We start from the raw sequence: 26,302 nt of genomic DNA, 5'->3' as shown, positions 1-26,302 counted from the left end.
CCCCAAGTCCTGTCTCCTTCCGTCACCATTTGTCCCCCTTCTACTCTCTTCTACCTTCCCCTCCCCCCTTCCGTCACCATTTGTCCCCCTTCTACTCTCTTCTACCTTCCCCTCCCCCCTTCCCCTCTGGTAATCACCATACTCTCGTCTGTGTCTGTGAGGTGGTGGTTGTTTTGCTTTAGCCTTCCACCTTCTTATACCCGCCCCCCTTCTTCCTGATGCCTGCCAGTCTGTTCTCTGCCTATGAGTCTGCTTCTGTTTTGTTTGTTAGTTTGTTTTGTTCTTTAGCGTCCACACATGAGTGAAACCATAGGGTGTTTGTCTTTCTCTGACTGGCTGGTTGCACTTAGCATAATGCTGTCCATCATGTTGCTCTTTGAATGTTGTACCTGTTGGGAAAGAGCTGTTGGAAGAATTTGGATTTCACGCTTGCCTTAATTTTTACTTAGATCAGCGGTTCTCAACCTGTGGGTCGAGACCCCGGCGGAATTTCCGATGGCTTTAGGCCACCCCTGTGTTTTGGTCATTCGACCCCCGCCGGGGTCGCGACCCACAGGTTGAGAACCGCTGACTTAGATTTTTGCCTTAAAACTATTTGTCAGTCTGGCCTGACCTGTGGTGGCGCAGTGGATAAAAGCGTCGACCTGGAAATGCTGAGGTCGCTGGTTCAAAACCCTGGGCTTGCCTGATCAAGGCACATATGGGAGTTGATGCTTCCAGCTCCTCCCCCACTTCTCTCTCTCTGTCTCTCCTCTCTCTCTCTCTCTCTCTCTCTCCCTCTCCTCTAAAAAATGAATAAAAATAAAATAAATTAAAAAAAAAAAAAACTATTTGTCAGTCTGGAACCTGAACGTCATTTTCTACAGACGTTTTATTCTATGTGAGAAGCTTCCCTATGTTAACCCACAAACAAACAAACAAGCAAAAAGCACATTTTTCATGTTACATATCTAACAAACTCTATTCAGGCAAACTAACCATCACCTATTAACATTTTTTTTCTGTGGGAGATATATTCTCAGTCCTCGTCTGGGGAAAGTAATAATAAAACTCTGTCTCCATTCTCACAGTCAAACCAGAAACTTTCCTGGCTTCCCCAAAGGGCATGGCAAAGGCTTTCCAGGGTAGAGAGTAAGGTCTTTGTCTCGATAAGCCTAGGGCATTTATGACCATTCTACCTTTGCGTAAGAGAAAAGTACCTAGAGCAGACTCCCTTCAGGTGTTCTGAATTCGTGAGCTACGTGTATGGGTGGCTGGGAGGGGAGAGAGAAGGGCAAGGGAGAACGATGGTGAGGAAGGCTCTGAAGGCCAGCCTCCTTGCCGGATTGTAGGCATGAGTCCAGTGTTCATGAATTTTGAACTTACTAGATAAAAGTTACGTTAGCCCTTGTTGATGGCACAGTGGATAGAGCATCATTACTTAGTGCCCAGGTTGCTGGTTCAATCCTGGGGTCTCCCGCTCAATCCTATGGGTGCCTGTTGGACCCCGAGGTCACAGGCTCAAACCCGAGGTCACAGGTTCAAGTCCCGGTCAGGACACATACGAGAAGCCATCAATGGATACACAACTTAGTAGAACAAGTTGATGCCTCTCTCTGTCTCTCTGTCTCTCTGTCTCTGTCTCTTTCCCCCAGCCCAGAAAAAAAAAAGTTATAACATTACACCATGAGAGGTATTCCATTTCAGCTATGTAGCCTGATGAAATGTCAAAGAACTGTCAGAATTGAAACCGGGGAATGGGTCCGGGCTCAGAAGGCAGAGGAACAGAGACAGAGGTCAAAGGCAGGCTAAGGTCAAAGAGAAGCTTAGGCCGCAGAAGCGTGGTAGGAAGACAGAGCCACAGTTAGAAGTTGGAGTGTCTGTAGAGAGGGCACTAAATGTTCACGGGGAGAGATACAGTGTGACAGCGCTTAAATCCGGTGAAATGTAAGGCGAAAGCTAGTGACAGATGACCAGGCAGGGGCAAGAGGGCGGCCGTATTCTACGTGGACTGAGCATCGTTTCAAGAGCTTCCTCCAGACACGCTGGCGTCAAGGGGGCGCCCTCTCCCACTTCTCTTTAACAGAGAAAAAGGAAGTTGGGTTATGCTAAGAAGAAGGAGGATCTATGCAAGAGTGAAAAAAACTTTGAAGTCAAAATGGGAGAGTTTTGTGATAAGAAGAAATGGGCCGGGCAGTCGCAGGCCTGAGTTCCCAGTCGCTCTGCGGGGTCAGTACCTCAGCGTAGCAGAACTCGAGGAAGAAGAGATGCACACCGTTGGGAAGAACGCTAGGTCCCCGTGCAAGTCAAACGAAGTGCAGAACGATACAATGAATCAAAAGTGCCCCGAATAGCGGAAGACGGAGAATGGCGGAGGAGGTGGAGCCTGCCCGGGTTGTGAAGGGGGGCTGGGTGGGTACAGAAGGAGGGAAGGAAGATGGTTCCGGTTCGGCCTGCGCCTGCCGGACCAAGGCCCTGCCTCGAAGGCAGCCGCCCACGGCCCTCGGCTTGTTTCCTGTCACTGCATCGTCCACCCCCGCCCCCACCAGTGACACCCCCCCCCCCTGCGGCGCAGTGACCCTTCCTGGGAGGCATGTCCCTCGGGACGCGGGTAAACCCTTCCCTGAGACGCTGGTCTGCCCGGTGCCAATCACTGGCCCAAGCAGAGACGGCTGCCGGCCCCTGGCCGCTCACGTTGCAGCTGCCCGGCCTCCATTCCGAGTCTCTGGACCCACTAAGTCCTCTGAGCCCGGGCTCAGCCTCCTTCACCCCGCAGCAGCGGGAGTTCCCGCCGCCCCTTCTCTCCGGGGACTTAGGGCTCACTCTGCCTGAGGACACCTCCCCTTCTTCAAATGCTCCCTAGGACGCGGAGAGGCTGGGGTCCGGCTCTGGGCCTCCCAGACACGAGCTGCCCCCCCCCCCTCCCGGGGCAGCAGTATTTTTTGCCTGGCGGACACACCGGCTGTGTACCTGTGTCTGTCTGGATCTCTCCTTCACTCTCCCCAGCCTAGACCCCCCAGCTCCCTTTTCTTCACTGGCTGTGGTGGAACCTGCGGGCCCTCCCAGCCACCGGGGGCGGTGGCCTACTGGGCCGACCCTGGTCGGTCATCCTGCTTATTCACTTCTGACCACTGTGCTTCCCTGTTCTCCCTGACGGGGTTCCTTTCCGATTCTCTGCTTTCCAAGGACCGGCCTCCTTGCCTTGTCCCCGCTCTGAGAGCGGGGGTGGGGGTTATTTATTGTGATGAGCAGTGGGACGGGCTGGGGTTTCAGGGCTGACTGGGATGACTCTACTAGGGCTTTCGAAACTGCTCAAGGAGGGGGGTTAAGTTGGGGGGAGACGCAAGCTAGGTTTTAGGAAACCAGATAACGCAGCAAAAAGCTATGGAATAAAGATGCAAACACTCAAGACAATTTGGAACTTTCTGGAAAGCATTCGTGCGTTTTACGCAACAAGGTCATATTGAGTACCTAGCACGTGTTTAGCACGCTGACAAGCCCTGATGCTATCAGTTCAACAGAAATGCACTGAGGCAGGGGGGGTTACAAAACAGAAATGCACTGAGGCAGGGGGGTTACAATCAAGACCTTTTTAAGAGAAACTGACAGGCTTCTCAGCAAGCTCAGCTGCAGGCAGGGACCAACGCGCTCCTGACAGTCTCTCTCCAACCAGTTCTTTCTCTTCAGTTTGCATCTCTGGTAGGAGCAGGTGTGATGCTTCTCCTCATGCTGAAGGTGGGACACTTTTTCTACGACCTGCCAAATGTAAGTGGAACTGATCAAATACCTAAGCCAAGAAAGCCCCGGTCTCCAGATTGCATCTTGGTGGGTATCCCAGGAAAGCTCATTCAGCTTGTCCCTGGGTGGGGGTGGGGGGCTGCCCCAGTCTCTCTCTCTCTCTCTCTCCCTTTTCCTTTAAAACATCATAGCATCTACCTCACAGGACGGGGAGTTAGCTTAAGATGCCGTAGATCATAGAAAGAGAACAGTGTGAGGCTCGTCATAAAGCACTCGAGGAACAGTAGCCATTATTGTTATTCTTCTCATTCTTCATTACCCTTCTTCTCGTTGCTCAAGCTGTAAAGTAAGCTTTACAAAGAGGGATTTGGTTAGAGATGACCAGAATAGACTTCAGGTGCCAGAGCGCCCGTTACCCAGCCCAGCCTCCGAAGCTCACTGTGCATTATTCATTCCTGCCACCTGGTTCCCGAAACTGTTTCCAGAAGGCTTTGTTTTGCATTCGTGTGAACTCAGTCCCTCTCTTGCTACCACAGGTCTCCTGGTTAGTTGACAGATACTAATCACAGGGCTCGGATGCTGAGTTATGACTCTACGCGTTCAGCTAGGATGCTCCTATACGCTTACGTGCCATTTCTCCCCTTTTAGTGAGACTGACCCGCCTTGCGTTGAGAGATTTCAGACTAATTAATCACTGGCTATCATTGAGTTGTTCTAAGTTGCAATAGAGATCGATGCCCAGTGACCATCATTTCCTTTTAAATTTCTTTAGTGTTGCCGTCAGCCATTTAGTTAGTAGCAGTAAGGGAGGTGGGAGGGGGCTTCGTCCCTGGTGTCGCCACTTGGTGACACACTGAGGTGGCAGTCAGTTGTACATGTCACCCCCCTCCTCTTGAACAAGTCCATTCTGCCTGGTGACTGTCAGGCTGCAGCAGAGTAGGACCACCTCAAGGCCGTTGTGCCTTCTGCTCTTACGATTCAGGGACCTTGGAGCCCGGCCATGGGCTCTGTGCGGGCAGAGGGGGATTAAGCTTGTGTTTATCGCGCAAGCTGTCCTCTGATTCCCACAGAAGTCATCTCCACAATTTAGTTTGGATTAGCACATTTGGTGTGATAACTCTTGGAGTTTATTTTAGCAAAGCCGCTCACTAATTTACTTTTGAACTGTGATATTTTTTTTCTTAATAGCCAGAGGAATCAGAATTTTTAAAAATTCCAAACTAATAAAAATCTGTCAGAATTCACCGAAGGCTAGTGATATAAGTAGGTAGGACTCCTTTACGATAAATATGTTAGCAAAAGAACCCCCCCTGCTGCTGGCTACCCATGTCATTCATGTCATGTTACTTTTACAGCATCTCGTGAGGCTGTGTCTGAGTGAGGAGATGTGAACACAGTCTGATCAGTGGAATACCTAAATTACGATACGGACGGGGCACCAGGAGGACCAAGGGCTCCTTCCTTCCGTGAAAGACTAGAAATAGCTTGTTGCAAAATCTTTATCTGAAGAATTGTTTGGAGCATCCTGGCTAGGATATCAATTAGTTCACAAAGGGACCAACACAAAAATTTTTTAAATGTGATACAAAATAGCATATTCAATATTGTTGCAACTTGTATGGGGAAAAAATGGAACATACAAAAATGTTAACAATGTTACCTCTTGGATGATGGAAGTGATATGTGTGTGTGTGTGTGTGTGTGTATTTCTTCTCTACACATAAGCATGTCTAACCTTAGTATTCAGAAAGGTAAATTTTTATTGTATATTGTTTTATGAAAATATATGTTTCCTCTTCACCTTCCTTCCCTCAAGCCAATAGTCTTTTTTTTTTTTTTTTTTTTTTTTAAGCGAGAGCGAGAGACAGAGAGGAAGGGAGAGAGATGAGAAGCATCAACTCGTAGTTGCGGCACTTTAGTTGTTCATTGATTGCTTTCTCATATGTGCCTTGACCAGGGGGTTCCAGCCAAGCCAGTGACCCCTTGCTCAAGCCAGCGACCTTGGGCCCAAGCCAGCAACCATGGGGTCTTATCCATGACCCCACGCACAACCTGGCAAGCCAATAGTCTTACAAAAACCCTAGGAAGTTGAGATTATTTTCCTGCCCACCCCGTCTCACTGCAAATGGCAGGGCGTTTGGAGATTCCTGACTGCAAAGAAGATGAGATGGGAAAGAAGTAGTAGTTCCTGCTAACTCCACCTCTGCTTCCCTCCTCCGCTGTCGAGTCCAGCGGGTCCCTGAGTGACCTCAGAAAGCCAGAGTAAGCTTGGAGCCAGCCATTCCTATTCCTGGTGGAGAGTACCCAGAGGGGAGGATGACTAGGAAAAGGCTGAGAGATGTTAAATACAAGGATGTCATGAATACAAGGAACTGTTTCTCAAAGTTAGTCCTATTTTAAGACCCTGATGATTTTTACATCCTATGAGTATAGATTTTTATTTCCTCATCTTGAAGACACATTCTTTCTATTAGAAAAGTAGACATGCTTATTTTTTAAAAACTTTGGCCTGACTAGGCGGTGGTGCAGTGGATAGAGCATCGGACTGGGATGCCGATGACCCAGGTTCAACACCCCAGGTTCGAGACTCCGAGGTCACCAGCTTGAGTGCGGGCTCATCTAGTTTGAGCAAAAGCTCACCAGCTTGGACCCAAGGTCGCTGGCTTGAGCAAGGGGTCACTGGCTTGGCTGGAGCCCCCTGTTCAAGGCACATATGAGAAAGCAATCAATGAACAACTAAGGCATCACAATGCGCAACGAAAAACTAATGATGCTTCTCATCTCTGTTCCTGTCTGTCTGTCCCTTTCTATCTCTGTCTCTAAAAAAGCAAACAAACAAAAACAACTTTGGAAAATTCATAAGAGAAAAATGCCATCCACAATTACAAGTAAACCACTATTAACATTTTGGCATGTATCTGATCAGGATTCTTTTTTATGGATGGATATTACATTGCATAGTTATAACCAAACTGGATGTACAACTTTGCATTCTTGTTTGCATGTAATAGATAGCATGATACCTCATACTATGATTTATTTAATAAGCTATTTTCTTATTGGAAAATTAGGTTGCCTGAATTTTTGTTATTATAAATAAGGCAACAGTGAGTACTTTTGTACATCTACTTTTTTCTATATTTAAGGTAGATTTCTAAAAGTAAAACAATTTCTGTGTGAAAGCATATCAGCATGTCTTTATATATTGATGAATTATTTTCAAAAAGGGCCACACTCTTTTATACTCCACGACCATATATATGGAGTGTTTTCAATTTGCTAATTTGATCTGATGGATAAAAAAGAAAGATATCTCATTGTTGAAATAATTATAATGTATCATAATTAAACTGAACAAAAGCCCAGTTGAAACTATTTTAGGTCCTGGCCGGTTGGTTCAGTGGTAGAGCGTCGGCCTGGCGTGCAGGAGTCCCAGGTTCGATTCCTAGCCAGGGCACACAGGAGAAGCGCCCATCTGCTTCTCCACCCCTCCCCCTCTCCTTCCTCTCTGTCTCTCTCTTCCCCTCCCGCAGCCAAGGCTCCATTGGAGCAAAGTTGGCCCGGGCACTGAGGATGGCTCCATGGCCTCTGCTCAGGTGCTAGAATGGCCCTGGTTGCAACAGAGCAATGCCCCAGATGGGCAGAGCATCACCCCCTGGTGGGCATGCCAGGTGGATCCTGGTCAGGCGCATGCGGGAGTCTGTCTGACTGCCTCCCCATTTCCAACTTCAGAAAAAAAAAAAGAAGAAGAAACTATTTTAGAGTTTCTGTGAATGGACGTTCCCTTAATTTGTCATTTCATCTGACGATATCGGCAATGTGGTAACATGATGTGTCAGGCAGACTAGACAAAGCAAGGCCAAGGAGCCAAAGATGCCAGCCTTCTGAGGGTCCTGTCCTAACACCGGAAGTGTCAGCCCTGACACAGAGAAGACCACAGCCTCTGGCTACTGTTCCTCCCACTGTCTGAATCCAAACGGGGCTTGTTGTAGCTCTCCTGGCTGAATCAGTCAGTCCCTGGCCTTGGCCTTGCTTTGTCCTGTGTGTGACAAGTAATGGCGGAAAGCAGAGAAAAAAATGCGGAGAATACTTATTTGATTAGACAATGAGTTAAAACACAGACACGGTATATTTTCTATGCAGTATCAATGCCTGCTGTCTCTGAGTGGCAAGGTTAACTTTTGGGGGGCTCCTCTGCAATGATGTGGGAGTTTGACCCCTGAAGGAAAAGTGGAGCAGGGTTTACCTTCACCCCCTCCTCCCACAGGCTGTGCTGGCTGCTGTCGTTGTCAGCAACGTCCTACCCTACCTTGAAGACTTCTACTACCTACCGGACCTGTGGCGGCAGAACCAGTATGACTGTGTGAGTGTAGGTGCGCCAGCTGACGCAGGGGCGGGGCGGGGGGGGGACAGAGGGAAAGAGAGCCACCAAACGACACCAGCGGGAAGGACACTTGAGCTCTGATGCCCAGTACTCTGCTTTCGCTTTAAATAGGAAGTCAAGGATATCGGTGCAAGGAAATAAAGCGACCTCACTCCAACTAGGCAAATTAAATAAAAAGTGACCATAGGCACATACGAATTTAGTCAAAAGGGTTGTCAGGCCTGGCATATTTGAATGGCTTTTCGCCCAGAGACACAGATCCTAATAAGAGAAAGAGGGGTCTTGCCTGCGTAGCTGATGGGGCACCCTCCCCCTCTCTGGGGCACAGAGCTGGGGGGCACCCTCCTCTCTGGGGCACACCCTCCTCCTCTCTGGGGCACAGAGCTGAGGGACACCCTCCTCCTCTCTGGGGCACAGAGCTGGGGGACACCCTCCTCCTCTCTGGGGCACAGAGCTGGGGGGCACCCTCCTCCTCTCTGGGGCACAGAGCTGGGGGACACCCTCCCCCTCTCTGGGGCACAGAGCTGGGGGACACCCTCCTCCTCTCTGGGGCACAGAGCTGGGGACACCCTCCTCCTCTCTGGGGCACAGAGCTGGGGGGCACCCTCCCCCTCTCTGGGGCACAGAGCTGGGGGACACCCTCCTCCTCTCTGGGGCACACCCTCCCCCTCTCTGGGGCACAGAGCTGGAGGACACCCTCCTCCTCTCTGGGGCACAGAGCTGGGGGGCACCCTCCTCCTCTCTGGGGCACAGAGCTGGGGGACACCCTCCCCCTCTCTGGGGCACAGAGCTGGGGGACACCCTCCTCCTCTCTGGGGCACTGAGCTGGGGACACCTTCCTCCTCTCTGGGGCACAGAGCTGGGGGGCACCCTCCCCCTCTCTGGGGCACAGAGCTGGGGGGCACCCTCCCCCTCTCTGGGGCACAGAGCTGGGGGGCACCCTCCCCCTCTCTGGGGCACAGAGCTGGGGGGCACCCTCCCCCTCTCTGGGGCACAGAGCTGGGGGGCACCCTCCCCCTCTCTGGGGCACAGAGCTGGGGGGCACCCTCCCCCTCTCTGGGGCACAGAGCTGGGGGACACCCTCCCCCTCTCTGGGGCACAGAGCTGGGGGGCACCCTCCCCCTCTCTGGGGCACAGAGCTGGGGGGCACCCTCCCCCTCTCTGGGGCACAGAGCTGGGGGGCACCCTCCCCCTCTCTGGGGCACAGAGCTGGGGGACACCCTCCTCCTCTCTGGGGCACAGAGCTGGGGGACACCCTCCTCCTCTCTGGGGCACAGAGCTGGGGACACCCTCCTCCTCTCTGGGGCACAGAGCTGGGGGGCACCCTCCCCCTCTCTGGGGCACAGAGCTGGGGGACACCCTCCTCCTCTCTGGGGCACACCCTCCCCCTCTCTGGGGCACAGAGCTGGGGGACACCCTCCTCCTCTCTGGGGCACAGAGCTGGGGGGCACCCTCCTCCTCTCTGGGGCACAGAGCTGGGGGGCACCCTCCCCCTCTCTGGGGCACAGAGCTGGGGGGCACCCTCCCCCTCTCTGGGGCACAGAGCTGGGGGGCACCCTCCCCCTCTCTGGGGCACAGAGCTGAGGGGCACCCTCCCCCTCTCTGGGGCACAGAGCTGGGGGGCACCCTCCCCCTCTCTGGGGCACAGAGCTGGGGGACACCCTCCCCCTCTCTGGGGCACAGAGCTGGGGGGCACCCTCCCCCTCTCTGGGGCACAGAGCTGGGGGGCACCCTCCTCCTCTCTGGGGCACAGAGCTGGGGGGCACCCTCCCCCTCTCTGGGGCACAGAGCTGGGGGACACCCTCCCCCTCTCTGGGGCACAGAGCTGGGGGACACCCTCTTCCTCTCTGGGGCACAGAGCTGGGGGACACCCTCCCCCTCTCTGGGGCACAGAGCTGGGGGGCACCCTCCTCCTCTCTGGGGCACAGAGCTGGGGGGCACCCTCCTCCTCTCTGGGGCACAGAGCTGGGGGACACCCTCCTCCTCTCTGGGGCACAGAGCTGGGGGACACCCTCCCCCTCTCTGGGGCACAGAGCTGGGGGGCACCCTCCTCCTCTCTGGGGCACACCCTCCCCCTCCCTGGGGCACAGAGCTGGGGGGCACCCTCCTCCTCTCTGGGGCACAGAGCTGGGGGACACCCTCCTCCTCTCTGGGGCACACCCTCCCCCTCCCTGGGGCACAGAGCTGGGGGGCACCCTCCTCCTCTCTGGGGCACAGAGCTGGGGGGCACCCTCCCCCTCTCTGGGGCACAGAGCTGGGGGACACCCTCCCCCTCTCTGGGGCACAGAGCAGGGGGGCACCCTCCCCCTCTCTGGGGCACAGAGCTGGGGGACACCCTCCCCCTCTCTGGGGCACAGAGCTGGGGGACACCCTCTCCCTCTCTGGGGCACAGAGCAGGGGACACCCTCCCCCTCTCTGGGGCACAGAGCTGGGGGACACCCTCCCCCTCTCTGGGGCACAGAGCTGGGGGACACCCTCCTCCTCTCTGGGGCACAGAGCAGGGGACAGACAGGAGAAACACAGCAAGAAATAAAAGATGGTGCTGGTGGGGAATATGATGAGAGGAAAAGGACCCAGTCCAGAAAAGAGATGGGGAAGGGGCTGATTTTGGGGTGGACGTCCCTGAGGAGCGAAGAGTAGGTTGTCCAGCGCACAGACAGGGCTCCTGGTTCTCGGAGGCGCGAGGGCACTGCCCACAGGACTGGGGGTGAGGAGTCTAGCTGAGAGCAGACAGCAGCTAACGAGTGGCAGGTGGAAGGGCAAGTAAACGTTTGAGGGAGTGTCAGCCTACCTCCTCTGGGAAGGCTCCAGTCAAGTCACCTGCGGGGCGGTGGCGAAGGCCTTGGGAAGGGCTGTTCAAGACTCTCCGTGACTACTGTAGTTCTTCAAATAGCACCTGCCATTTGGTGACTGAGCTGGGTTGCTTTCCAAATGGCATGTCTAATCCCAACATTGCCTCTAAGGTAGATATTGTTACCCCTGTTTTGCACGTGGGGAAACTAAAGTTCCAAGAGAGAATTGCGAGAAATGACCAAGGAGGCAGAGAAGAGTTGCCAGACAGACTTGGGACCCCGCCTGCGTGAGGGCACCAGTTTCCACGGCCGTGGGACGTGCTGCCTGAATCCCAGGCGTCAGGAGGGAGAGGGTGAACCGTGAGCTGAGAAACAGGGCCGGGGATTTATTTCCTCAGCTCTACTTGTTCCCACGGTCCTTTTCCCCTCTTCCCCTTCCCCACAAGATTATTTGGATGATGACATTCATGTCATCCATCTTCCTGGGACTAGACGTCGGACTCCTTATTTCGACAGCTTTTGCCTTCTTCATCATCACTGTGCGGTCGCACAGGTACGCAGGCTGGGGTAAGAGGAGGTTAGCCGTGGCAGGCGAGGCAACCACGACCTAAAGGCAAACGCATTCCCTTTCAGAACGAAGATCCTCCTCCTGGGTCAGATCCCTAACACCAACATCTACAGAGGCATCAAAGACTATCGGGAGGTAAGGATCCAAGTCAGCCGCACGCTCTGCCCAGCGGAGGGGGTGGGCCTGTCTGCTGCTCCGCGTGTCCGCAGAGCCCTAGGCTGCTGTTTGCTGCACGGGAGACGTGCAGGACAAAGGCAGGAGAGGGGTGCACAGTGGTGGAGGTGGGGAGCTCAGAGAGGTGGGCAAATCCCCAAGTCCTGCTGCCAGTTAAGGACCATTTAAAAATGTCACCGTCAGGGATGGAAGACCAAAAGACAAGAGAGGAGTGAGGAAATGGAGGAGAAAAGAGGAAAGAAGGAAAAGCGGGGGGTGGGGGGAGATGTGAAAATGAGAGGAAGGAATCCAGAGTTTCCAGGAAGTTCTAAAGGATTTTCCTGACTCCGTGGAAGAGCTGAGAAGTTTCTCTGGACGTCACATTTGTCTTGCAGATCATAACCATTCCAGGGGTAAAAATCTTCCAGTGCTGCAACTCCATCACCTTTGTAAATGTGCTCCACCTGAAGCACAGGCTGTTGCAAGAGGTAAGCTGTGGCCCTGGCCGGTTGGCTCAGTGGTAGAGCGAGCGTCGGGCTGGCGTGTGGATGTCCCAGGTTCAATTCCCTGTCAGGGAACATAGGAGAAGCATCCATCTGTTTCTCCATCCCTCTTTTCTCTCTCTCTCTCTCTCTCTCCTCCTCCTACTCCTCCTCCTCCTCCTCCTCCTCCTCCTTCTCCCACAGCCATGGCTCAAATGAGCAAGTTGGCCCTGGGCGCTGAGGATGGCTCCATGGCCTCTGCCTCAGGTGCTAAAAACAGCTCAGTTGCTGAGCAATGGAGCAATGCCCCGGAAGGGCAGAACATCACTCCCTAGCAGGCTCCCGGGTGGATCCCGGTCTGTCTCTGCCTCCTCTCCTCTCACTGAATTAAAAAAAAAAAAACGAGTTAAGCTGTCCCTTCCCACTCCCCACTTACTTCCTCACCCTCCCAAGGGGCACTCTCTCCCACCACCTGCCACCTACAGGAGTACCCGCTTCTCCCTTTCAGCTTCAGATGGTCAGTGTGCCTATTAAAGAAGAAGTGTACCGCCTGCCCAGTGAAAATGAAGACGAATCCCAGGAAGGCAAGATCTGTCAGTGCCTCTGCAACTGTGATGAACCGGAGCCCCCGCCCAGGGTTAGGAACGGCTTCTTTTCTGCATCTTTCTCCCCCTTTCATAAAGAAGTGCATGAGCAGTTAGTGGTTGTTGTTTTCAGAAAAGAACATCAGCCTGACCAGGCAGTGGCGCAGTGGACAGAGCACTGGACTGGGACGCAGAGGACCCAGGTTCAAAACCCCGAGATCGTCAGCTTGAGCACGGGCTCGCCGGCTTGAGCCTAAAGGTTGCTGGCTTGAGCCCAAGTTTGCTGGCTTGAGCAAGGGGTCACTCAGTCTGCTGGAGCCCTCCGGTCAAGGCACATATGAGAAAGTAATCAATGAACAACCAACGTGCCGCAATGAATAATTGATGTTTCTCATTTCTCTCCCTTTCTGTCTGTCCCTATCTGTCCCTCTCTCTGTGTGTCTCTGTCACACACAAGAAAAGAAAAATCCTCAGGGATTTTGACTCTTAGATGGACCATGGGTAATTGGAAGTTAGAGATTTCTACTGAGAAATGAAGACATAGGTTTGCCTCTGAGGGTCAGATGTTTTATTTTTATTTTTTTTTTTGAGAGAGGGGGGGTGGTGAGGGAGACAGACAGTGGCAGACAGACAGGAAAGGAGAGAGATGAGAAGCATCAACTCATAATTGCAGCACCTTAATCGTTCATTAATTGCTTTCTCATATGTGCCTTGCCCAGGGTCTCTAGCAGAGCCAGTGACCCCTTGCTCAAGCCAGTGACCTTGGGCTTCAAGCCAGCGACCATGGAGTCGTGTCTATGATCCCATGCTCAAGCCAACAACCCCCTGCTCAAGCTGGTGAGCCTGTGTTCAAGCCGGCAACCTCAGAGTTCCAAACCTGGATCCTCAGCGTCCCAGGCTGACACTCTGTCCCTGGCACCAGCGCCTGGTCAGGCAGACGGTCAGATCTGGATCTGAAAGTAGGGAAAAGGCGATGGTGACTCTCGAGTCCCAGCTCAATGCTTAGAGGCTCATCCGAGCGCAGGGGGTGCCGTGGGCCTGCTGAGAGTGTCAGCGGTTCCTTAGTTGTGCTCATTACCCAGGCCTTCAGCTGCCTGCCTCTACAGTTCTGAAAACAAGAGACATATAGATTGTGTTATAATTCCAACTCGGGCAGCGTCGAGTTAGCTGGGGTTCTCAAGGATTGGCCAGGGCCTCCTGCTGTCTGCCTGTGACCAAGGAAGAGACGAGGGAAGAGGGTGGATAAGCACAGATGGAGACTTGACAGAATCTAACGGTTATTTCAGCAGCTGAAGAAAGTGTTCATTGGGCCCTGGCCGGTTGGCTCAACGGTAGAGCATCGGCCTGGCGTGCAGGGGACCTGGGTTCGATTCCCGGCCAGGGCACATAAGAGAAGCGCCCATTTGCTTCTCCACCCCCCCCCTCCTTTCTCTCTGTCTCTCTCTTCCCCTCCTGCAGCCAAGGCTCCATTGGAGCAAAGATGGCCCGGGCACTGGGGATGGCTCCTTGGCCTCTGCCCCAGGCGCTAGAGTGGCTCTGGTCGCGGCAGAGCAATGCCCTGGAGGGGCGGAGCATCGCCCCCTGGTGGGTGTGCCGGGTGGATCCCGGTCGGGCGCATGCGGGAGTCTGTCTGACTCTCTCCCCGTTTCCAGCTTCAGAAAAATACAAAAAACAAAAAACAAACAAACAAACAAAGAAAGAAAGTGTTCATTGTTTCCAACTCAGACTTGATCTAAATACTCCCTTTCCCCAGAGCAGGGCTGCTCATTTCTGGCTTTGGGGCCTTTTAGCCAGTCTACACCCACATCGGGTGGGTGTAGCCACACACACACACACACACACACACACACAAACACCTCCTGTCCCCTTTCTCACGCAGGCCACCCCTGCAAACACCAAGTACCCACTCTGGTTGCCTCACCCCCTAATGGAGCATAGGTTCTACTGAGCTCCCTGGAAATACCAACCCTCTTGCCAAGAGTACAGAATGCAGCCGGTATCTAGTTTTTGTGGTACAGCCGCACCACACTGCACTGACTGTGGTCGAGGGCCATCACGGGACAGCAGCAAATGCACTCGAGAGTAAACTAGGGTTAGCTGCTAGTTGCTGAGCTCCTACTGTGTGCCTACCCAGAACTAGGACACTGAAACAAAAGGAAAAATAATTTTTAAGGGTCTTTGTCTTCAGGCAGTCCTGTTTTCTTTTCTTTTTTTAAAAAATTTTTCTGAAGTGAGAAGCAGGGAGGCAGACAGACTCCCGCATGCACTTGACCGGGATCTACCCGACATGCCCACCTGGGGTGTTGCTCCATTGCAACTGGAGCCATTCTAGTGCCTGAGGCAGAGGCCATGGAGCCGTCCTCAGTGCCCGGGCCAACTTTGCTCCAATGGAGCCTTGGCTGCGGGAGGGGAAGAGAGAGACAGAGAGGAAGGAGAGGGGGAGGGGTGGAGAAGCAGATGGGCGCTTCTCCTGTGTGCCCTGGCCAGGAATCAAACACGGGACTCCTACATGCTGGTCTGATGCTCTTCTGCTGAGCCAAAAGGCCAGGGCCCTGTTTTCTGTTTTATTATAGAAAAGACATAACACAAAATGTATCATCCTCTCCATTTTTGAGGGTACAGAAGTGTTGGATACGCTCTCAGGGCTGTGCACTCAGCGCTGCCATCTGCCTCTGGCACCTCTTTGTCGTGGAAACCTGGAACTCAGTGCCCTACGAAATGACAATTCCCATTCACCCTCCCCCGCCTCGGGAACCACCCTTCGACTTTCTGTTTTCTATGAATCTGACTAATGCAGGGACCTCCCTATCAGTGGGATCGTACCGTACTTGTCTCTGTGTGACTGGGGTGTTTCACTTAGCGTAATGTCTTCAAGGCTCCCCTGGAAAATTTGAACATATATAAAAGTGGAGACAAGTATAAGGAGCCTCGGCGTGCCCACCACGCACTTTGAGATTGATCAGCTCCTGGCCAGTCCTGTTTCATCTACACCTCCACCCACCTATTCTTCCCCACGATCACAGGAGTGTGTTGAAGCAATTCATGGAGATGCCAATCAAACTAGGGAGGCAACTCTGTCAACGTGCCCTAAAAGGCTACTATCGTATTATTCAATCCTAAGACAGACATTTTTTTTCATTCCTCTGACATTTGGCTGCATTGTGTCATTGATGACATGTCCTAGTTTAATTTGCAGTTCTTTCTTGGAAATAGAAAAAGTAGTGATGCATCTTAAAACTGATGAAATAGAAGAGGAAGCCATACTATGCAATATATTCGTTGGTTTTGGTTTTTTTTTTTAAGATCTTATTTATTGATTTTTAGAAGGTGAGAGGGGACAGGAAGCATCAACTCATAGTAGTTGCTTCTCGTATGTGCCTGGACCAGGCAAAGCCCGGGGTTTTGAACCGGCGACCTCAGCGTTCCATGGTCGTCGATGCTTTGCCCACGGCACCGCCGTAGGTCAGGCGGCAATATATTGTTATGTCCGAAATCGTTTTCAAGTTCTAACAAACTCTTAAGACTTCAAGTAAGGTCACATTAAACTCAAAAGTCAGGGAAACTTGCCTGACCTGTGGTGGCGCAGTGGATAAAGCAAGCGTCGACCTGGAAATGCTGAGGTCGCCGGTTTGAAACCCTGGGCTTGCCTGGTCAAGGCACATATGGGAGTTGATGCTTCCAGCTCCTCCTCCCTTCTCTCTCTCTCTCCCTCTCTCTCTCCTCTCTAAAATGAATAAATAAATTTTTAAAAAAATTAAAAAAAAAAAAGTCAGGGAAACTTCACAGTGGCAATGAATTTGAGCTGGACAGGAGAGAGAAATGTGGATCTGTGACAGGCAGGAAGAAAGGACTTCCTCCCAGTGCACGGATAGGCTCACACGAAGACGCTGAGGCAGGGCTCAGCACGGGGTCCTCGGGGTGAGAGGCTTCGGCCAGGAAGGAAGTTCCGACGGGCAGAGGCAGCAGGACAGGTGTGTGACCTTCAAACCTTGGGGGACATCTCCCTCCTTTGAACTGTAATATTCTCTATCCACACCTTTTTTTTTTTTTTTTTTTTTTTTTTTTTTTGCTATACAATACATACTATCAATACTTTATATAGTTTTTATCTTTACAGTGTTTTATTTTTATCAGCAACCTTATTGGAACGCTATTTTTCAAAGAAACATCACCCCAGATTATACCACTCTAGCAAATGAGTTCGTTCATTTTTCCACGTGCCTTATCATCCTTGTCCGTACGTGTTGTGATTGGTCCTTCAAATGGATGCGTGCCTGCTGCCCGGGTAGAAACCGGTCCCTGTGACTGCGGAGCTGGCAGTCGCGTCCTGTACGCCGTTGCATTCCTGGCGCCGGATGGGTTGCACCCTGGGACTGCAGCGGCATCCAGGCCCACCAGGGGGGTGAGAGGATCGGAAGGGGAAGGCAGGCAGCCCTGCTCGCACAATCTTTGTCTTCTGACGGACATCTGACGGGGAGACCGCGACTCTTGACGAGAAGGCGAGGAAAGGGACTGGCAGAAAGAAACACTTCAAAGCGTGGGAAGGCACCGGGGGCTGACTGGAACCTAGGGGTGTGGGAGAGGGATACATCCAGGATGAGTTTAAGTCCGGCCCACTGGGACTGTGATGACAGCCTCCATGCACGGAGACAAGCTGGGAGGGGAAGCTCGTGAGTGGTGAGGGAAAGAACAGAGGAAGGTGGGTTTTGCTGTGTTTTTTTCAGTCATGAGCTGACGCGACAGTGAGACACCCAAGTACAAGCTGGAGGGCGCCTGGTCAGGGGAGCGGTGTCCTGAGGGGGAGGGAGGGGCTAGCAGGTGGAAACGGCCTCATCCCAAGCACCTCCAGCCCCTGTTTGAGCCTCACCACGGCCCTCCCCTCACTCCCGCCCCAGGTTGTTTACACAGAGCAGTTTGAAAGTAAACAGGACCAGGACGCGTCCTCCACTAACCTGGTCCGCTGCGTACGTTTGGACAGCGGGGTCCTGAGCCAAAGTCCATACGAGGACGTAGCACCTTCCACGTTCCCGAGAGATCAAGGGCAAATCAATGAGAGTATGGACAAAGTTCAGCTTCCTAGTAACCCTTGTAGAAACAAGTCGATGTCGCCTCCGGTTGCTGCTGGGAGTCAGGTCAGGAGTAGATCAGTCATCTCTCACTCAGAACCGGGTGCTGTACCCAGCGTCCACACCATCATCCTGGATTTCTCCATGGTCCAGTTCGTGGATTCACAGGCTTCAGTCACATTAAGACAGGTGAGTACTGAGGCGACTTAAACAAGAGCTCTGATCGCCACTACCACCACCACCCCAACTCCAGCCCTGATTAAATCCTAGTATGTATACATGTATGTAAAATATATATAGTCAGTGATCGGCTACTCTGTGACTCCTAGGCCACTAGAAACATAGACACTGCTGACCAGTGGTGGTACAGTGGACAGAGCATCGATCTGGGATGCTGAGGTCCCAAGTTCAAAACCCCAAGGTCACCAGCTTGAGTGTGGGCTCATCCGGCTTGAGCGCAGGGTCATTGGCTTGAACATCGGACCTTCAATATGATCCCAGGGTTGATAGCTTGAGCCCAAAGGTCACTGGCTTGAGCCCAAAGGTTGTGGCTTGAGCAAGGGGCCACTGGCTCAGCCTAAGCACCCCTGGTTAAGGCACATATGAAAAGCAATCAATGAACAACTAAGGTGCCACAACTATTAGTTGATGCTTCTCAACTCTCTCTCTATCTGTCCATCCCTGTCTCTCTGTCTCTCTCTTACTTACTAAAAATACAAGCTTCTTCATTTCTTTTGTAATTGTTCTATACTGCTGTACTGGAGGAAAGCCTTTCAAATATTATCATTGAAAACTCAATAAGAAAAATCCTAGCAGCCACTCTTACTAGAGACAACCACTCAATTTAAGCTTCTTTGTAATTCATGGGGTTTCAGTCTCCCGCTGCTTGTCATTAGGACGGAGGCCGTCCATGTGGCTCTTTGCCAAATGACTTTAGGATTTACCATGTGATCAAAGTGAGCTTTCTTGTTTCCTCTTGCTAGCAAAAGAAGTAGAATCTATCCATTTTAGTTGTATTGTGTTTGGGGCAGGGGTCTTTCTTCCACATTTTAATGTAATGCTCAAGGTTGATTTATTCAATCTTACAGTGTTGAATTTAATATGCACTTGCTTTGAATTGCACTTTATTCATTGCCCCAGAGCATAGACTTTGGCTGAAGGAAACCTGAGGTCAATATCAGACACTTATTAATCTGACACAACCATATAGCTGATGTTTTACTAAAGTCAAACGCAACTTGGCTGAGCAGAGCTGAATGTGGCCCTCGGGGTCCCTGGGTCCCATTCCCTACCATATCATTTGACCATTTCTGACCATGTTTAGCCTCCTTTTATCGAACTCCAGAGACGAAGGGATCACATGCAGACACTGAGCACTGATACCAAGATATATTTGTTCTTTTTTTTTTTAATTTTTATTTATTCATTTTAGAGAGGAGAGAGAAAGGGAGAGACAGAGACAGAGAGGGAGAGAGAGAGAAGAGAGAGACAGAGAGAGAAGGTGGGGAGGAGCTGGAAGCATCAACTCCCATATGTGCCTTGACCAGGCAAGCCCAGGGTTTCGAACCGGCAACCTCAGCATTTCTAGGTCGACACTTTATCCACTGCGCCACCACAGGTCAGGCAATATATTTGTTCTTGAGGCCTGTCCGGTGTGTTCCCACCACACCTGTGCCTGTCCCCACCCTGACACTGGACTCCCACGAACATTCTTTCTGTGAATCATTCCCCCCTCCCACACCCCTGTGATACCTTGGCGACCCCCCTACCTCACTCCCCACCCCACATGAGACGGGCTGATTCTCTTTTGTATTCCTAGTACCTTAGACACTTTTAGCATACAGAAGTCCACTCAGCCAATGTTTACAGAGCTGAATTGGCTATAAAGGTACCCATACCCAGACAAGTGAACCACCGAAGGGGTTTTACAGCCCAGCTCCTGAGAAGGCCCTTTCTGAGTGAGTAAGGGTCCCTAACTCTGAATCGCTCCCTCCCTACAGATGTGCAATGCCTTCCACAACGCCAACATTCTGGTGCTCATTGCCGGGAGTCACTGTGAGTACCCTTCCTCTTACACGAGGGCGAGGGCGGTGCTTTGCCCCCCACACACACACCCTCCCCGCTGGCGCCCCCCCCCCAACCCAGCGCCCTCCTTGCCCGGGGATCTGACCCTGTGTGTGATGCGGCTTGGGTTTGCAGCTTCTGTGGTCAGGGCCTTTGAGAGGAACGACTTCTTTGACGCTGGCATCACCAAGGCCCAACTGTTCCTCACCCTCCACGACGCTGTGCTGTTCGCCTCATCGAGGAAGTTTCCTGACCCCTCCGAGTTAAGCGTGGAGGACTCTGAGACCGTGATACAGGAAACCTACTCAGAAACAGATAAGGTGACATGATGGGAAGCTTCCGGGTGGGGGTTAGGTGGGGGGGGGATGAAGCGGGGGGGGGGCAGTGGGGGGGCGACACCTGATCTTAGAGAGAGACAAGCACCCTCCAGGAACGGTGTTTGCGTGCACGCTCGACTTGGAGGTGTTGAAATGCTCCCTTGTGCTGAGGACAGCTTGGCTGATTGGAGCATCGGCCCCAGAAGAGGTTGCCAGACAGACCCAGATCCGGGTTCATGCAAGAGTCTGTCTCACTATCTACCCTCCTCTCACTAGAAAGAAAGAGGGAGGGAGGGAGGAAGGGAGGGAGGAAGGGAGGGAAGGAAGGAAGGAAGGAAGGAAGGAAGGAAGGAAGGAAGGACAGACTTTAATGAGTAAAAGATAGCCAGGCTTGTAACATGCAGCCCCCTTTTGTTTTCTTTAAGTAATGTATTACCAAATATTTCCCTACCTTTGTTGAGCACTTTCACTGGTTATGTGTCTCTGTTTATCCAGATAATCTTTTCCCCAATAGCTAGATTTGAACATATTTTTTCTGTATGGGCAGCTTCTACATTTACTGTCTTTAAATGTTGTATTCATAATAAGGTTTTGTGACTGTCTTCATAGAGACACATCCTAGATACTATAGACTTTATGTTTTACATTTTTATTGCTTTTGAAACTGAGTCTTCTTTTTCATTATACCTTCTAACTGGCAGCTGCTGGTATATAGAAAACTTCCTGGTTGTAATTAAATTATTTAGCCACTTTGTGAATCCTTTTACTAGTCCAAAACAGTTAATTCTCTTGAGTTAATTCTCCTGTTAATTCTTTTGAGCTTTCTAGATAAAAAAAATATTTATCTACAAATATACTGCTCACAAAAATTAGGGGATATTTCAAAATGAATATGAAGCAATAAAAAAAGAAGCATTTGATTTTTTTTATTAAACAAGAACATCAGAAAAGCAAATGACCAATCAAAGCAAGATGTTCAGTTATGCAAATGAGATGCAAAACCAACCTTTATTTCATTGGTGAAAATGCACTGTATAAAAGGCTAAAAGTACAGGAGTATCTGCACCTTTCTTGATCCCCTAATTTTTGTGAGTAGTGTAATATAAATCTCTTGTTTTCCAATTGTTAGAATTCTTATTTCAATATCATATATTATGGCATTAGCTAGACCTCCCAGAACAATTTCAGTAATAATGATGAGTCTTGTCTTACTCTTTTTTTTTTTTTAAGATTTTATTTATTCATTTTAGAGAAGGGGAGAGAAAGAGAGAGAGAGAAGGGGGAGAGAAGGGGGGAGGAGCAGGAAGCATCAACTCCCATATGTGCCTTGACTGGGCAAGCCCAGGGTTTCGAACCGGCAACCTCAGCATTTCCAGGTCGACGCTTTATCCACTGCGCCACCACAGGTCAGGCTTGTCTTACTCTTGAATTTAATGAGAAAAGCTTCTATGTCTCTATTAAAGATAGTGGTGATAGTTGGCTTAAGATGGACATTCTATTTAGTATGTTTTTTAAAGTATTTTTCTAGTTTACTAACATTCTCATCAGAACTTATGGCTTGGTATTGAATATATCAAATTTTCTTCTAGCATTTAAACTAAGGAAGATTAGGAGAGGAAAAAGTTCCGTTTCAATGTATTAAATTTAAGATGCCTATTTAATATCCAAGTGGGAGATGTCAAGAATGGAGGTGGATATATGAACCAGCAGCTGAGGGAAAGGGTTATAATACAAAATGTATTTTCCGATGGCTTTAGGCGACCCCTGTGTTTTGGTCGTTCGACCCCCGCCGGGGTCACGACCCACAGGTTGAGAACCGCTGGGTTATAGCCAAAAAGTCATCAGCACATAGATAATGATGAAATTATGGGGCAAGCCTGACTAGGCAGTGGCACGGTGGATAGAGCGTTGGACTGGGACACAGAGGACACAGGTTTGAAACCCTGAGGTCACTGTCTTGTGTGCAGGCACATCCAGCTTGAGTGTGGACTCACCGGCTTGAATGTGGGCTCACCAGCTTGAGCACGGGGTTGCTGGCTTGAGTGTGGGATCATAGACATGACCCCATGGTTGTTGGCTTGAAGCCCAGGATCACTGGCTTGAGCCCAAGGTCTCTGGCTTGAGCAAGGGGTCACTTGCTCTGCTGTAGCCCCCCCCCCCAGTCAAGGCACATATGAGAAAGCAATCAATGAACAACTAAGGTGCCACAACAAAGAATTGATGCTTCTCATCTCTCTCCCTTCCTGTCTGTGTGTCCTTATCTGTCCCTCTCTCTCTGTCTCTGTCACACACACACAAAAAAAAAAAAAGAGAGAGAGAGAGAGAAGGAAAAAAAGAAAGTAAGTAAGTATGGGGCTAAATAAAATTGCCTATGGAGATGGAGAAGGGTCCCACGGTCAAGCTTTGGGGCATACCGACATTCAGAAGTGCAGAAGTAGAGGAGACAACAGAGAGACCAGGAAGAAGCCACAAGGAAGGAAGGAGGAAAAGTGGTGGAAGAGAAGGAAACATTTCAGGAAGGGTGACAGGTGTTAATTCTGTGGAATGCTGCTGCGGGGCTGGTTCACCAAGTCTGTGGGGCATCTGCTCTGTGCCAGGCTCAGTGCCTGGCCCTGGGGACATCAGGAACCAGTGGCCCTGGGGACATCAGGAACCAGGCCCTGCCCTACTGCAAGACATTTAGAGTCTAATGGGGGAGATAGGTTTATAAACGAATCAGGTGGTCCATGACCAGCACTGGGATAGAGGTGTGAGTGAGGTTCAGCTGGGACACAAAAGGAATCTGAGATCCCAGCTCGTGATCTCTGATACAAATGTGGCTGAGACGGGGAGGGGACAAGGCAGCGCTGGGAACAGCGTGAGCAGAAGCAAGCAGCAGTCAGGCACCTTTGGGTGACTTTACGGCTAGAGCGAAGGGAAGGGACTACAGAGGGAGACAAAGCAGCAGAAGATGGCGAGGGGCCAGGTCCCATAGGGCTTGCCATGCTCTGCTGAGGGTTAAGTTGGGGGTTGGAAAGACAAGATCAAGAAGATGAGATGCTTCAGAATGCTGCCAAGACCACTGCTGTTCAAATGGTTGACCATGAGATCCAGGGTTAGTTAGAAAACCCAGAGAAATCAGGAGTTACAGATTGAGTGTGCTTAAAGAATAGTGAGTGAGGGCCCTGGCCGGTTGGCTCAGTGGTAGAGCGTCGGCCCAGCATGTGGAAGTCCCAGGTTCGATTCCCGGCCAGGGCACACAGGAGAAGCACCCATCTGCTTCTCCACCCTTCCCCCTCTTTCCCCCCCCCACCTTACTCTCCTGCAGTCATGGCTCAATTGGAGCGAGTTGGCCCAGGTGCTGAGGATGGCTCCATGGCCTCCGCCTTAGGCGCTAAGAAGAGCTCTGTTGCTGAGTAACGGAGAAAAGGCCCTAGATGGGCAGAGTATGCTGGGTAGATCCCTTTTGGGCGTGTGCGGGAGTCTGTCTGTCTGCCTCCCCACTTCTCACTTTAGAAAAATACAAAAACAAACAGAAAAAGAACAGTGAGTGAGCGGCCAAGGAGCCAGAGGGTGCAAAGACGAGGTACTGCAGATGTAGGCCAGGACTTCATGATTTTTGGCACCTTCAACCCTGTTGTATTCTGAAATTCCTTGACTATTTGAAAGGTAAATACAATTGGAAATGTTCATCTATCCGATTGTTGTATGTATTTCAGGAGCCAGATTCAAGACAAAAGAAAAGCAGCAGTATTCTAGAAGTCCCCCGGAATGTAAGTCCCGGCTTCACCAGGATCCCAGAAACAGTCGTGGAGGAGGAGTCAGAGCTAGACGTGGAGTTTGAGCCCATTCTGGAGTTGGAGCAAGAGAGCAGCGGGCTGGATCTGGACCGTGAGATGGAACCCGAGTCAGAGACGGAGCCCGAGCCGGAGCCCAGGGTCAAACTGGAGATGGACACGGAGCTGGAGCTGGAGCTGGAGCCGGAGCAGGAGCAGGAGCAGGAGCCAAGGCTCAAGCCCAGGTCGAGGTCGCAGGCTTACCCTCGGCAGCAGTACTGGCCTCCGAGCTCCCCGGGGCAGACTCAGCCCAGGACAGAAGTGGTAGTGGACTGGAGGCGCCAACGTATGAACCCCCTCTTATTGAAGGACAGTGATGCCGAGGACTCCTTGGAAATGAACTGAGAGAGAAGGGTGCGAGTCCCTCAACAAGTCCTCCCCACCCATACGGGGTCAACTTGCTCAGGAGCCCTAGACTAGTTCCACGAGACAGGGCTTGCTTGGGGCCTCCTCCACCTGCTGTGTCCTTCTGCCTTGCTCAGCCGTGGGACCTCACGCCCACATCACCGCTGTAAACACCAAGGCTATTTCCGAACGCCCGATCCAGGCTCGCTGCATCTCCCCTCCAGCGGAGACTCTTCACGAAGGATTTCCTTCTCTACCCATGCGGCAGTGCCGGTGTTTCTAGCAGATCACCTCGAACTTCCTCCTCGTGGAGCTGTTCCCCCGTCTCCAAAGAGAGGAGGCTCAAATAAAATACATCACCCAAGTTACATATGGACCCTCCCTGCTTTTTCTGTCTTCTCTCTATTCTGTACGCCGGAGGAAGTGGGTAGGAGAAATACCGGAGGTGGGTGGTGGACACGGTGGAGAAGAGATGAGCAAAATAAAGGAAAACCAGGCCCTGGCCGGTTGGCTCAGCAGTAGAGCATCAGCCTGGCATGTGGAAAGTCCCGGGTTCAATTCCGATCAGGGCACACAGAAGTGCCCATCTGCTTCTCCACCCCTCCCCCCTCTCCTTCCTCTCTGTCTCTCTCTTCCCCTCCTGCAGCCATGGCTTCACTGGAGAAAAGTTGGCCCGGGCACTGAGGATGGCTCTGTGTCCTCTGCCTCAGGCACTAGAATGGCTCTGGTTGCAACAGAGCGACGCTCCAGATGGGCAGAACATCGTCCCCTGGTGGGCATGCCAGGTGGATCCCGGTCAGGCGCATGCGGGAGTCTGACTGCCTCTCCACTTCTAACTTCGGAAAGATACAAAAAGAAAGAAAAAGGAGAACTGGGTAGCGTTTGTGTTTTCTACGCAAGGTATCTTGATCAAACTGAATGTGGAAACAGGCCGGTTGAGCGAGGCCGGCTTCTGGGGCACGTAGGACAAGGGACTGCATTTCTGCCATCTCCCCAAGGTCCGCTGTATCTGATCCTCTCTCCGTTTCAGAAGCACAAGCAGCTGCATCAGTCGGTGAGAACGCCGATTCTGTAGACTCCGCCGGGGCCCTCCGATTCACGTTCACCATTGCTCCTTCCTCACAGGTGCTTAAGGTGCGCGCCATCCAGTGTCTGCACTCTTCCTAGTAGAGGAAACTTAGTTCAAATCTGTGACAGACACAAACCCTGTAGGAATTGGAAAAGGCAATCATTAAGAGTTCAGTCCAAATCCATTCCATAAACTCCTCTCTCCCTATTTAAAAAAAAAAAAAAAAAAAAATCTAGTCTTAAGTTACAACCAGAAGAGAAATATAGACACCTGGGGAAAGGTATGTGGGATCCTGAATCTCATTTCCCATTCGATAAATAAGATTCCTCTTGCTTGGGTACTCAATTTCTCTCACCTGTTAGAAGAATGAAATCCTTGTTCAAATACAGGCGTCTCTTCTCACAGAGAGAGCATGTGCATTCTATAAACATTTACTAAGCATCTGCTACAATCACAGCACCCCAAACTGTAAGGTAGATAAAACATATCCCTACTTTATGCAGGCATAAACACAGGCTCGGGTAAGTACAATGGTACCCTAAAAAGGTGGGGGCCCGCGTCACAAGCTTACTCGACACGTTTGTTGAACTCCTGCTGTGTGCTGTGCACTGTCCCAGGTGCTGAAGATTCAAGGCGAGCAGAATAAATGATAAAATAATAATAATAATAATTATAAATCATGGCAAAAACCTTGAAGGTAAAACACAGGAAACCCCAAGGGCATATACATCAGGGGGACCTGCAACCTCCTTGGGTGTCAATCCAGCTCATGGTAATGACATGTGACCCAGCGGCGGAAAGATAGGTAGGGGTCAGGTACATAGTAAAAAGCAAGTTCCGAAGACTGCCCAGAGGCCAGAGCCAACTGGTGGAGCCAGAGCGGTGACCGTGGCTGAGAATGGACGAACGCGGGACACCCAGGGACACAGCCAGATGGAGCAGAAGG

At 51.3% G+C, this 26,302-nt stretch overlaps 1 protein-coding gene across 1 annotated transcript in view; it reads left to right on the top strand.

Moving 5' to 3' along the window:
- The window catches only part of SLC26A8 (solute carrier family 26 member 8), a 78,848-nt gene extending 54,005 nt beyond the window's left edge, over positions 1-24,843 (top strand). Inside the window, exons 11-20 of the mRNA XM_066252916.1 lie at positions 3,667-3,744; positions 7,985-8,080; positions 11,340-11,446; positions 11,527-11,596; positions 12,010-12,102; positions 12,605-12,733; positions 17,576-17,935; positions 19,747-19,801; positions 19,946-20,130; positions 23,826-24,843. Coding sequence (XP_066109013.1) covers positions 3,667-3,744; positions 7,985-8,080; positions 11,340-11,446; positions 11,527-11,596; positions 12,010-12,102; positions 12,605-12,733; positions 17,576-17,935; positions 19,747-19,801; positions 19,946-20,130; positions 23,826-24,287 — 1,635 coding nt within the window. The 3' untranslated portion in view covers positions 24,288-24,843. The remainder of the gene's footprint in view (positions 1-3,666; positions 3,745-7,984; positions 8,081-11,339; positions 11,447-11,526; positions 11,597-12,009; positions 12,103-12,604; positions 12,734-17,575; positions 17,936-19,746; positions 19,802-19,945; positions 20,131-23,825) is intronic.
- The last annotated feature ends 1,459 nt before the right edge of the window (positions 24,844-26,302 follow it).

This window comes from Saccopteryx bilineata, chromosome 1 (assembly GCF_036850765.1).
Source record: "Saccopteryx bilineata isolate mSacBil1 chromosome 1, mSacBil1_pri_phased_curated, whole genome shotgun sequence".
Lineage (NCBI taxonomy): Eukaryota > Metazoa > Chordata > Mammalia > Chiroptera > Emballonuridae > Saccopteryx > Saccopteryx bilineata.
This window is presented reverse-complemented; position numbering and strand designations above follow the sequence as displayed.